Source organism: Equus przewalskii, chromosome 31 (genome assembly GCF_037783145.1).
Source record: "Equus przewalskii isolate Varuska chromosome 31, EquPr2, whole genome shotgun sequence".
Lineage (NCBI taxonomy): Eukaryota > Metazoa > Chordata > Mammalia > Perissodactyla > Equidae > Equus > Equus przewalskii.
The window spans coordinates 24,280,916-24,295,333 of NC_091861.1; the positions used below are offsets into that span (position 1 = coordinate 24,280,916).

Below are 14,418 nucleotides of genomic sequence, written 5' to 3' on the forward strand. Positions count from 1 at the left end.
GGGGAGAAGAGGGAATTAGTGATGCTGAGATGGGATTACTTAGCAAGACTGGATACTGAAAAAGTTTACTCCATCCCATGGAGTAAACTGCACTCCCAAATTTGGAGAGACTAATTCTTTTGGAAAGTGTGATATTGCGATTTATAAGATGACCAAATTTAGAATATATTCATTTCTCATATATATTTGGTCTTCATATACGGTTCCTGGCTCTCCCCAAAATCTTGGAATTTTCTGAGCAATAAGAGCAATGGCAGCATTTTTTTGTCATAATATTTTGTCTCTTGTTCTCAGTTCCTGAAATCACTTCGGAACCATAAAGGTGAAATGGGTTTCTTGTTATTCACAACAAGCCCCTTTCCACCACAACTGGGTTTATGTTAACGAGGCGACTCTTGGAAAGTACCTAAGAATGGGGTCTGGTTGCCAGGAGAACCAACCATGAACAGAAAGAAGGTTGGAACTTTCAGTCTCATTTCCTGATTTCCAGGGAGGGGAGAGGGGCTGGAGATTGAGTTCAATCACCAATGGCCAATGATTTAATCAATCATGCCCATGTAATGAAGCCTCCATAAAAACCCCAAAGGACAGCGTTCAGAGGGCTTCCAGGTTGGTGAACATGTGGAGATTTGGAGATAGTGGTGCTCTGGCAGAGAGCATGGAAGCTCCACACCATTTCCCCATACCCTGCCCTATGCATCTCTTCCAACTGGCTGTTCCTGAGTTACATCCTTCTATAACAAACAGATGATCCAATAAGTAAAATGTTTCCTGAGTTCTGTGAGCTGCTCTAGCAAATTAATCGAACTTGAGTAGGGGGTCTGATTTATAGCCAGTCGGTCAGAAGTACAGGTAACAAACTGGACTTGCAACTGGCGTCTAAAGTCCAAAGAGGAAGTCATTGGAACCTCTAATCTACTGCTGGTTGGTCAGAAGCTCAGGTGATAACCTGGGCTTGCAAATGGCTTCTGAAGGGGCAGGGGTTGGGGGGGTGGGTAGTCTGGTAGGACTAAACCCTTAACCCGTGGTACTTGAGGCTATTTCTGGGTGGATAGTGTCAGAATTGGGTTGAACTGTAAGATGTTCAGCTCATGTCCTGAGCATTGCTTGTTGGAGGTGTGGGGAAATCCCCCGAACACACACACGTTGAAATTGGGTCTCAGAACCAATTAGGAGATTTACCCATCAGGACAAGAAGTTTTACCTTGAAATAATGTAAAGCAGGGGAAGGGACAGTTTCTGCCCTTTGCTTTGCCACAGGGATGCCACAAGCACAGTTCTGTTTCTTTCTTTTCAAGTTTCTTCCTATCTTTCTCTCTGTATTCTGGGGCCTGAGTTGATCCACTCTGATTCAAGCCATACAAGATGGGGAAGCTCTAAGGCAATCAGCTTGTAAATGCCCCTGTCTTAAATTCTATCCCTAAGGGAGTGGACACACCATAAGCAAAAAGAGCCAAAACCTGACATGTTTGAATTCACATAGTTAATCGAGCATCTCTTGTGGCAAGCACAACCAGTCTCTCAGAGCTTCTTATCAGAGAAGTTCCAGAATAAGAGATATATTGAAAGGCCTTGGAGGTGGTTGGCAACCACTCCATCGCCATAGCCTTCCTGCAACCCAACTTGCATTCTCTTAAGATTTGTTTTATTAAGGTTTTATTTCTTCTGACATTGGGTCCAAGTTTCTGTTCTCCAACACCTGCCCTAAATTTACCTCACATCCCCTTGGATGCCAAAGTGGTATCAAAAAGTGCCATTGAGTCATCATACCTGAAAATTCTACAACTGAAGTCTCTAGAATTGTGCACAATTTTTAGAGTTGGTTATCATTGTGATGATGCTAAAAAAGATGCATCAGTGACTATCCTGATATTGCTATCTTCAGAATAAATAATACTGTGAAGCTATGACATATTGGGGAGCAATCTCTGTTTTGAGAAACTTCTTTTTATAAATTTTAAAGGCAGAGACAAGGGAACAGACTTTGGCCCCATTCGGTTTACCCGGAAATTTGCATCACTTTGGAATTTAAGAGGAGAGTTGGAGAATCATATAATATGGTATTGATCTAAGGACCATCTGCTACTAATTTCAAGTCACAGAGAGGAATACCATAATTTTAGGATACAATGGATTTGACCATAGCATTTAGTGACTTATATTTATAGTTGCATAAGGATTCTGAAATGCTTAAGTAGTCTCATTTCACAAGAGTATACCAATCCAAACTTTTCAAAATAAAAGAACATGGTAAAGCATTAATTATTCATGTTATGTTATAGAATGTATGTTTTAACAGTGGAAGAATCATAATTTATTATGATGTGGCATGGTATCACATAAAAGTGGATGATTAATATGCTTCTTTGATAATTAATGCTTCTTTAGAAAGATAAAATTGTCCAGTTTTGGCAGAGATTCGCCAGGCTAGTTGGTTAATTTAGGGAAAATAAGTATAATTATTTCAGTGGCGTGTTTCCCACTGGTATTAGGTAATGACCACTTGCAAAATAGTTTTAAATAGAAAGCTCAGAGCCCTCCAGTGATGTTTTAAGCAGTATTTGTGAAACATAACCATGCTCAATGATTGTTTTGCACCACCGCACAGAGTCTATCTCCCAATGAATCATGTGCCATAATGCATCTGATTTAAAATATTCCAAGTAAATGAAAATAAGTTATTTTTGATATAACATTAAAAACTTTTTGTGTTGTTTGTGTATTTTAAAACATACTTACGGGTTATCCAATAGCAGTACTACGGGATTAAGTTCTTTCTTTGGTCTATAATATGCCCTGAGAGGAACAATAAAATTATACAATCCATTTCCAGCTGTTTCAGCTGCAACTATAATGAGTTTATTTTTGAATCCATAGGCTTTTGCGTCCTCATAGTAGTTATGCTGGCAACTCTAGAGAAGAAAAATTATACAAAGAAACGCCATTTTTATACTCCACTAAAATTCAGTGCAAAAATTTAGGATATAGGGACACGTAAAATTATCCTAACTTAGGAAATGCTTTATTTTTTAACAAATTCGAAAATAGTTAGATTTTTCTATGCTAAGCAGTTGTCCACGCTGCTTTAGGAAATGAAGGTGTGCATGGACGAGACAAATGAGTTGCAGGTATGTAGCTTGATGTGGGGGAGGAAGGACTTAGCAATATGTGTGTACATATGTTCTGTTGTGACCTAAAACTCACTGTTAGATGACATCTCGATATCTATATTTAAAAATGATCACAATGTGTATGTATATCAAAACATCACGTCATATACCTGAAATATACACAATTTTTATTTGTCAATCATACCTCAATAAAGCTGGAAAAAATTATCTATCTCTGACTTTCATTTCCAGAAATATAACAATATTATAAATAAATAACCTGGGAACAATCCAAGTACTGAATAACTAAAGGGAAGGATACCAAAAGAGATTTTTGTTGTTGTTATTAAGAAACAAAAAAAGCCCTTAATTATAAATGAATACCTGAACTGGCAAGATAATGATAGAAATACTCAAAAGTAAAATACTAATACAAATAATAACAATAAAAAACATAATAATCACACATTACTAAAACTCGTTGTCCTGAGGGTATTTTGCTATTTCCTGGGGGGCTAAACCTTACTGGACTTGGTATTATTAAACCAAGATTCTTTTAAACTAAATTATGTGCATGAAGAACCACTTTAGCGTTCTGCCTTTGCATTTTTATGGGTGTCTATGTGAGTTTCTTCTTATTTGGGTTGAGATTAGTTGGTTCTCTATAGATTCATCATCAATTCTAGGATATTCTCTGCCTTAATTCTTTAATAAAAAATTACAAAACACTTGGGAACAAGGCACCATGAGTCAGTAGAAACAAAAAAACAAAACAATTAGCCTCACAAAGACTATAGATTTTGCTGTTATAAGATGCAGAATATAAAATGAGCATCTTTATTATGTTTAAAAAGATACAAGAACATTTGAAGTATGAACAAGAAACAAGAGGCTGTTTAAAATACTCAGGTGAGTGTTAAAAATTACATATATTCTCTTCTAGAACTAAAAACTATAACAACTACAAATAGAAACTCAAAAGATGGTTTAAATTGCACATTTGATGAAGCTGAAGGGATGAACTCCCAGATAAAGTTGAAGTAATTACTCAGAATGCAAGAAGAAACGAGATAGAAAGTAGTATGGAAAAATTAAGATACTTGGAAAATGGTGTGAGAACATCTTACATGTATTTAAAGAGAACACGTGAAAAAGATATGAGAGAATCAGAAAGAAGTTCTATTCATGTAAATATTGTCTGAGGATTTTCTAGAATTAATGAATTACCCAAATCCTTAGATTCTGGAAAGCCAATGAATCTTAATCCAAATAAATAAGGAGAAATCTAGTTCAGATACCTTGCAATAAAAGTGCAGAAGTACGAAGACAATGAGAGGATCTTAAAAGCAGCCAGAGAGAAAAGAGAATACCCACAAGGAACACAGATCAGAACGATGGCTAACTTCTCAACAGCAATGTGGAGCCCAGAAGGCAGTAAAGAAAATCCTAATGTACTAAAAAGAAAAAAATCTCATAGCCTGGTATTGAACACTGGCAAAACCATCTTTCAAGAAGGAGAGCAAAGTAAGGACATTTCTAGGGAAGCTGAAATTAAAAGAATTTACCACTCATAACATCTTATTAAAAGGATTTTTTTAAAGCTGTAAACTAGGAAATAGGAAAATGCATCCAGAAGGAAGGTTTAAGGTCTAAGAAAGAATAGAGAAAAGGGAAATGATAAAGAAGAAGGGCAGTAAGTCTACACTGGAAGTATGATTGGAGAATTACGAAAAGGAGCAGGATCTGAAGCCACATGATGGAATGAGGTCACTCACAAAGAGGTCGTGGAAGGAGAAGAGTGACAGGTTGACATTGAGATTATCAAGAACTTCAATATTTGAGAGAGAAGATGAGAAAAAAGAGCTAATTTAGGAGATTTAGAAGTAGTTCAATTAGTACGGAAAAAAAAACCAAGCAGAAAACAAGGGATTTAGTGTTGATAAACTTTGACCAGGAACCAGCCTACTGATAGTGATGCAGAATGGTTTTGGCAACATAATCCCAACTCACACACATCACAGATGCAGTAGGATTGACTGCCTAGTCCCATCCCTTAATGACAAAGTGGGCACTCACTTGCATAGCAGACCACCACCTCCAGCCAGCCAATGCTACCTAAACAATGGATGATCCAAGATGTCATCAGGCAGTCAGCAACACCCAGAAACTTTGCCTTCTCAATATGGGAAAGAGACAGTGTGTAGTCTTTCGGCTTTCAAAGACCCTCTATTGCTCCTCCACTAATTCTGAAATCTTAGCTTTTTAGTTGTATCAGATTCCCTGCTTGGAGATCAATCATTTCCACTCTTTGGTCTCCCAGTATATTTTTTCTCTTTAACTGTGTGATAAAGTAAAACACCACCAGAAGCAAATCCAGGTATTGTGGGCCTAAAGATTATATTATTTGGGGAATCCTCTTTATGGAAAATAACACAAATATTATAAATAAAAAAATAATTATAGGTTCTTGGAAGGGGCCAACACACGTGAAGGACCCTAAAGCTTAAGATTCATTAATGTTGCCAAAAATACACAGCTAGCCAATGCTATCAAATGCTGCAGAACATCAAGTAAAACAAGGACTAAAAAAAAAAGTAACGCATTGACAGACTGAACTGTCTATCTTAATGGGTCCAGATGAATATTTGGGAGAAAAGGCAAATATTCACAAAACAACGTCAGGAAGATGAAGGGAGAAATTTTCTAATGTTCTGTTAATCTTCCTCAAGAGTGACAGCAACAGCCAAGATTCATAATGTTTATCATACAAAAAAAAAAAGAAGCAAGAATGTTAACAAAATGTAGTAAGTGCCTATCCATTTATTAAGTACCTGGCACTGTGTGAAACTTTTTAGATGCACTAATTTATATAATCTTCACAAGAGTCCTATGAAGTTCCTATTAAAATTACAACCATTTTGCAGAAGTGGAAACTGAAATTTAATGGTGACATTATTTGCCCAAATTGCAAAGCTTATAAGAGGAGAGCTGGGATTTTAACTCTGGCTAACTCCAAAATTTAGAGTAAAAGAAGAAATTCCTGTTTAGAATTAGTGGCACATTTTATTCCTGGGAGGTGGGGCATTTGAGAATCTTTTTTTTTTTTTTTTATCTGCTTTCTTATTCATCAGGAGAAGAAACTCTTGTACAGGTCATGCCCAGTGGCCATATGGTGAAAGATAAAAATTCTTGCATTCTTAGAGTCTTTCTGTTTTGGATGGCTTCTCTAGAACATCCACGCAGGAACCAAAAACTACAGTAAAATATTTAGGAAAGGAGACACCAAGCAAGACACTGATACTAGCTTCCAGTCTAGTCAATAATAAATCTCTGTGGCTGACATGTGGACTAGCTACTTTCACCATGTCAAGCGATTCCACACAGATTTGAGACAAAAATGCCTGGTAAAATAGAGTACACATCTGGCCAAGGTGATTTTGGGAGACCGGATGCTGAGAATTCATAGGTTTGAGATTCTGTCACCTTTGTTTTACTCTTTGAAAGCATGCCTAATGACTTATTGGGTATTTTAGAAGAGAAGTAAAGCATTTGGGTAATCTTTAGTGCAGTTAAGGTAAAATTCACCACTCAATGTACTATATTTACATTTGAACATATTTTAGTGAAAAGACTACATAAAATTATTTAACTATATGTAATTATACAATGCCATAATTTTAGTTTTGGAGAGAATAACAGCAACAAGTACTTACCTTGTCTAGTCTTAAGCAGCAAAATGGCACTTTCTCATGAAGGAGATGACAAAAAGTGGGTGAACTTCCTATATATGGAGAGTAAGGTGGGTAGCCTTTAGCATATCTGTAAAACAATATGAAATATTGAATTGCCTTGAATAATGCATGCAAAGTTAGACTATTAAGTTATAGCCATGTTCCTCTATTTTGACAAAGTTAGATACAGTAACTCCTTATGTTGCAATCACAATTTGATAAAGAAATAGTTTACAACAGGAAGAGGCAAAATAGGGCCCATGGAGCAAATCTGGTCCATTACCTGGTTTTGTAAATTAAAAGCAGCTTTTATGTTTTTAAATGGTTGGGAAAAAAATCAAAAGAAGAATAATATTTCACAACACATGAAAATTACATGAAGTTCAAATTTCAGTATCTATAGGCAAAGTGTGTTCAGAACACAGCCGTGCTCATTCATTTCATGTATTGTCTATGGGTGTTTTCATGCTTCAAAAGCAGAGATGAGTAGTTGCAGCAAAGACCATATGGTCTATAAAGTCTAAAATATTTACTAGCTCTTTCTTTCCAGAAAAAGTTCGCCAATTCTCAGTTTAAAAGATTTAGATAGATTATAAAAAATAGTAATGTTAATTTTTATAAAACACATTTAAAGCAAAATGTATTATTATGATTCACTCTATCAATATTCATTAGTCACGGATGCATAACCAAAAAGGAGTAAATGATTGAGTTAATTATTCAGTTAAACCCCTACCAAAAATAGAAATTTGCTGGAATCATGCTTAAAATATCATCAAAGATACTCAGTTTGTTTGCTGACTTTATAAAAGCAGCCACCTGCCCATTATGCCTGTACTAATTTTCAAAATGGAACTATCAAAAAGTAGCAGCATAACTGAAAACTAAGAAAAAAAGAAAATTTAGCGGAGGCAAAATTCCTTTATCTGACATAAAAGCTCTTGCTTTGATAAAAATGTACCTTCTAAACCAAGAAATTTCAAACCTAGTTTGACATCATTAGCTAGGAGGATAAAATGGAGCACATTTTGCAAATTTAGAAGTTGATAATCTCCACTATTACTTCAACATCTTTTTCATTTTTCTAGAAATAAAAGAATTCCACCTCTCCATCTTTTCAGAAGTATATGTAAAGAAAGAATTTCAGTCCTACCATACGACACCATTTCTAGAAATATACTGGTGGTCTAACCTCTCTTTGTTGCCATCAAATATTTCATAAATATATTTGAGTACTATTGATTTCTTGGAGAGCTGAATGTGTTCCGTGGGCACATCAAAGTTTCTTGTAACAAATTCTTAAAAAGTGTGAAGGATTAAAAAAAAGGATTTTTCTAAGTTTCTATGATATTTCAGTTCATTTTAGTTTAATTCAACATTAATTGAACATTTATTATATGAAAGATATTGGGAGAAATGTTCGAATGGTGTTACCGTTACCACTAACACCAGCACTATACCTAACAGTAATTAATACTTATTGACTGCTTACTCTACACAAAGCATTGTCCTAAGCACCTTTTCTCCATCCTCTCAGTTACTCTTCATATGAACACTGAGGCAGTAACTATACTGAGTTTACAGATAAAGGCATTGTGGGGCAGATTGTTTAATCAAAGTCACTTGCACACAACCAGTATAAGGTGGAACTGCTATGGGAAACAAATTCTTTCAGACTCCATGATAAGCCTGTTGACTGCTGTGCTTTCCTCAAGAAATGGCAATATGACATGTGAATGACAGGTAAAGAATCTCTAGGAAGGCTAAATGTGATTAATAGCATGCACATTGGTACTGTTTATTATGGAAGCTTAGAAAAGAGAATTAGTGCTTCATTTGCTCATTCATTCAAAATATTATTGATGTATACTGTGTGAAAGATGGCAGAATGCTGAGATGAATAAAGGAAGCTTACTGGAGGAAGCTGTGTTACATGTCATTATTGATTGAACTTCAACATGGACATGGGAGAAAACAAATTAAAGGTAGAGATACAATATAATTTAAAAAACCATGCAATTATGAAAAAGCAGCTTATATCATGGAAATACTAATTTATGTTTTTTTTTCTTTAAGGATAAAGGATAATTTAGATAAAACTGAGCCTGGAAATACATCTTGAAACGACAAATTTGAGGGCTTAGAATACTCCATAGTTGAGAGAGATACTAGCCAAGAGGAAGAGTGTTTTGGTAGAAGTATGTAGGATGGATTCTAGAATGCCCAGAAGGTAAGGATATTAGTTCCTTAGGGGAAGCCCAAATCCCAGGAAATCTTACACCTTAAAGTATCTAAACATACTCTAAGTTTGAGGAAATTTCTTCATCTGGCGTAGTTTCATCTTCTGATTGATCACTTAGAAGATCACAGGTTTGAATTGACGATGTATCTGCAACCTCTAAAACAGGAGCGATGCTAGGTCTTCTGATTTCTTTGCTTCCCTCTGTGGGAAGAGACAGGGTAGGGCCACTTGCTGATCTACAGCTCGTGTCTTGCAAGTCTATAGCCACAGTACCTAAAACAATGAAACAAGAAAATCCATCAAAGCATTTGCCACCTATGTGACATGCCGACCACTTAACGATCAAAATGAAACAAAGTACCATTAGGAAAGATATTGCTTATCCTTTAATCTCAAAGGTTATTTATGTCTTATTCATGTGGGCATTTTTATCCACATGGATAAAAAATTCTGTATTTGTACAAAACTGTATTTGCTGAGTCTAGCTCTGTAGCACAAAGCACAAGATCTGTGAAATCCTGATATACTTAGGAATTAAAGTGAAAAAATACCTTGTTTCCATTTACATTTATTCAAAATTAACCAAAAAATTTTCTGGCCCCTTCAGTTTTGTGGATTTCTCATTATATCTTCTCCCCTCACTTTGTTGAGTTATCTTTCTCATACTGATTTGTAACCACTTTCTTATATTACAACCCTTAATATTTTATATTTATTCAACACACATTTATTAAGTACCTACTATGTGACAAGCACTATTCTAGGTTCTTGGGATATGCAGGGAATAAGACAGACAAGGTCTCTACACATATGGATTTATCTGTAAAATAACCAAGTAGACAAATAAATTAAAAAAGTCATTTTAGATAATAGTAAATATCGTGCAGAAAATAAAACACAATGCTGTGATAAAGAATAGCGGGGTTGGGGGGCTGGAGGGGGAACGAACTTTCACTAGGTGGAAAAGAAGGGCGCTCTGAGGTCATGACATTGATTTTTGACCTGAGAGACAATAATGAGCGCACAAGCCATGGGAATACCTTGAGGCAGTAAGAACAGCAAACCTAAAGAACTTAAGGCTTTTGAATACTTGGGTACCCAAGGAAGAGCAAACAGAAGAAACAACTTCCTTTGGAATCTTTTATTGGAATTTAAAAATTAATTTAAACATCAATTTATGGAAAGTTGATGTCCCTCCCCTTCTGGAGAAAGTAATACAATAAAACTGATGAGTGCTGTCATTTCCATGCCCTCCCACTTCATTTACGCACTCAGTGATAGCTGGTCATCCTTCTAAAAAGCCCTTAGTCCTACTTTGTCCCATTCCTTTGAAGCAACTATTAAAACACTCTCCACTTCCCTCAAATCTCTGTCTGACCTTGCCACCCTCTTCACCATAAAGCGTGAGTTTTTAAAAAAGGAAAAGAAATCCATTAGGTTTTAGCATCTCTTTCCTTATACCATGGAAAGGGAGGTCAGCAACTGATTTCTAGAAACCTCTGAGAGCAATTCCAAGTCTTCATAGAAGAAGAGATAAAGAGAGAATGCCTTTGAGTGTGACCTGGCAGAGACAAGACTGGTGAGAATATTGGGATATTCCTCAAAATGGGCATAAATTTTGGGGATCAAGTTTCAGAGGCTTGTACCTCTTTACATACAGAATGTTCAGACTAGAGGGAGACGTGCCCTAGTGTTTCTGTTGTTGGTGGGGAAACCTTTAGTGAGGGACATACATGAGTATGGCTAGAACTGCTGTGCCCAAGACAAAGATGTGGCTACCAGCACTCAGCCATTCCGATACCCGAGCAGGGGTAAAGCTGGCTGCCATCAGAAATGATACACTCAGCCAATTTTTTAGCACCGTAAATAATGATTAATCTATAATTCAATTTATGTTTGGGGGCAATGGGGATTGTGATTCAAGAGAAAATGAGATTAAATTTTCCATTAAGCAGGTGAGTGGATTTGGTTAAAAATTAAATTTTATAAATTTGATTTATAAAATAAAGAAAACCCATATGATGTGATTTGCATCCTAATGTTATGAATTAAAATTCATGTTTATGACATTTATCCTCTGCAGATGACCATATTGTCTAATCCAGAGAGAAAAGAGAAGTTATCATCGAAGAAATTCTTCAACTGTCTGTCTAAACCAACAAATATGAGTTTCACCAAAATTTTCTTCCCCTATTTCTGTTTAGAAGGAAACAGACATATCTCCATTTATGTAAAGCTAATTCCTACTCTTGTTTTAGGGATTAAATCCCCTCCTATTTCCTAAGGAATCGTGATCTTTTAATTCCATGCCCTCCCAAATATATTTGACTCCACATCACCTCCAACTTCCTCTTTATCATTTTCCCGCCCAACACAGGGAAATTTGATCACTTCTCGATTATTCTGCCAACACTGATATCTGGCAGAAACCTGGGCATGGGGGATATGATCATGAGAAAGTTAGAAATAGCAGGGAAGATACAATTTAAAAAAGTTAAAATTACAGAAACAAGCTCTTCTTTGAACCTTTTATTCCTCTAGCAAAAACTGGCTCTTCCCTGACATCTTCCCCAGCAAGACTTTAAAGAGGTGCCTGTGTTTTGGAGGCGGATAAAGTCCAAAATCAAGGTGTTGAGAGGGTTGGTTTCCTCTGAGGGCTGTGAGGGAAAGATCTGGTCCAAACCTCACTCCTTGGCTGGTAGATGGCAATGTTGCCCCTCTGTCTCTTCTCAATGTCTTTCTTCCATGTGTCTTTGTGTTCTAATCTCCTTTTCTTATAGGGACACCAGCCATACTGGATTAGGTCCCCCCCAGTGACTCCATTTTAACTTGATTACCTCTGTAAAGATCTTATCTCCAAATAAGCTCACTTTCTGAGATTCTGGGGGTTGGGATTTCAACATATGAATTTTGGTGGACACAATTCAATTCATAACACTATTCTTGCCTCAGCCAGTGTTTTCAAAATACAGGTAAATAAACTTTCCCACATCCTGGGCTCTCACTTCCTTGAATTCACTGAAGAAATTGTTTTTCACCTTATCCCAGCCCCTCACTTCCACAGTCACTTTTTAGACCTTGTTATAACCAAGAACAGCAACACTGCATTTATTCATTTCAGGCATTCACCCTCTGACTGCCACTATTTCCGTCTTTTCAGGTCACTCTCATTTATTTCCTAGCTCCAGCTAAGGTTTTACTCTACTGGAACTTCAATTCTATTTCTGATTCCCACTTTTCATAGTTTCCCTCACTCCCTTGATGTTCTGTCTTCTCTTCTTACCCATCTTAAACTCCATGTTTAAGCATTATCATTTTCTTGCTTATACTCTTGGCTCCCTTGACCCATTTTTGCGCCATTGTGTTCTCTTGGCAGTCAGTTCCTTGTTTTTACTTCTGCTAATAGCCTTTTCTTCCACCAGTGCTTAGTCATTCACTCTCATGGTCATACCCTAGATTTTATCATTACTGTTTACTACACATAAGCTCTATTTCTGGCATCTCATTCTCTGATGCTTGCCTTCACCTCTTCTCTTTCCAGCTCCCTCCATCTTCATTGCCACTGGAATTATAATCTGCCAATCTACCACATTTTCAGTCTCCTTTAACCAACAGATGTCTTTCGTTATTTAAATTAAGTTCCATAATCCATCACTATATTTACTCTTCTACATATATTCCTGATTGTCTTGCCCTTTGCACTTCCTGGTACATCCTTCATCAGTTCTCAGACCATCTCTTTGCACCCTTTTGCAGAAAAACTTGTTGAGAGTTGTCTAGACCTAGTGTCTCTACTTTGTCTTCCACCGTTCTGTCATAACCCCCTCCCCGATCTGGCATTCTCCACTACCACTCCATTGAAAGAGCTCTTTCAAAATAAACAATGATCACTGTTTTGTGAAATTCAATTGCCAGTTCTCAATTCTCAGTTATTTGACCTATTAGCAGCCTTAGACATGGCTGATGGCTCTATTCTCTTGATTCATTTGGGTTCCAGGACACCACACTCATCTGATTTTCCTACTACGTTGCCAGTAGCTCCTTCTTGGTCTCTTTTGCTGGTTTCTTCTCATCTCCCTGATAGTTAATGTTGATATGCTGCAGAATTCAGTCCTTTGTCTTTATCCCTTTTCTGTCCATATTCATTTCCTTGGTGATGCCATTCAGTCGCATGGCTTTAAATATAATACATAATCTCAGGAAGCCAAAATTTACTTTTTTCAGTATACACCTCTCTCCTGAACTTTAGACTCTTATATCTAGCTTCCTATTTTACATCTTCCACTCAACGTCTAACAGACATTTGAAACGCAGTGTGCCCCAACTAAACTCTTTACCTCCCTTGACCCCACCGAGCCTGCACTCCCCACCCCAAGTCTTCCCCATCTCAATGGACAGCCATTCTCTTTTCCCTGTCGTTTAAACAAAAAACTTTGGAGTTCTTGGCACTTCTGTTTTCCTCATAGTCCACTTCCAATTCTTCAGTGTATCCTGGTTACTCTACCTTCAAACTACATCCAGAATTTTCTCCTTCTTACCACTTGCACTTGAAAATACTCTGTTCCTTGGCCCAAACCCTCCATCCTCAATAGCAGCCAAAGTGATGGTATTAAAACATAGGTCAGTGTAGGTGAGGTAATGCCATTGTTCTGCTTAAAACTTTGCCTTGATTCCTGTTCACTCCAAGTAGGAGTCATAATGCTGACATTGACTTTAAACGCCAACATGATCTAGCCTCTTTTTACCCCTTCCACTTCATCTTCTATACTCTTACCATAGCTCACTGTCGTGAGCCTCTTTTCTGTTCCTGGAGCACAGCACTCAGGTCCCACTTCGGGCTTTTGTACTAAATGCTATTTCTGTATGATCTCTTCCTCCAGATGTCCACAGGGCTCATCCCCTCATTTTATTCAAGTATTTTTTCAAATGTCACCTTTTTAATGAGGCCTACTAACCACCTCATTTAAAAATCCGGTCCTTTCAGGATTCAGAGACCTTTCTACTAGCTCTGTTTTCCTCTCTCTTTTTTTTTTATTACTTATCATCCTCTAATATAATAATTTACTTATTTTTCACATATATTGTTTATTGCCAGTCTTCCTCATGATAGAACGTAAGCTCCATGAGCTAAGCATCTTTTTCTGTTTGTTCACTAATTTATTACAAATACTTATAAGAGTTCCCAGTGCATATTAAGTACTCAATAAGTAATTGTTGAAGATACAAAAAAAAAAGAGTAGTGCTACTATAGAAGAAAAATAATATGTCAATGACAAGCAGGGTTACCTAACAAAGTCCAGGCAGGACCATGGAATATGTCTGAGAGGGAGTGATA

The 14,418-nt window shown here is 36.8% G+C and overlaps 1 protein-coding gene across 13 annotated transcripts in view; it reads right to left on the bottom strand.

The window, feature by feature from the left end:
* Window positions 1-14,418, bottom strand: part of KCNT2 (potassium sodium-activated channel subfamily T member 2) — a 351,003-nt gene that overhangs the window by 101,751 nt on the left and 234,834 nt on the right. For all 13 annotated transcript variants that reach the window (XR_011535342.1, XR_011535341.1, XR_011535339.1 and 10 more), the window contains exons 17-19: window positions 9,143-9,356; window positions 6,824-6,929; window positions 2,740-2,912 (exon numbers count right to left, since the gene is read on the bottom strand). Coding sequence is in view for 8 of the 13 variants with exons in the window: in XM_070602415.1 (XP_070458516.1) it covers window positions 2,740-2,912; window positions 6,824-6,929; window positions 9,143-9,356 (493 nt within the window). In the remaining 5 variants the exon portion in view is untranslated. The remainder of the gene's footprint in view (window positions 1-2,739; window positions 2,913-6,823; window positions 6,930-9,142; window positions 9,357-14,418) is intronic.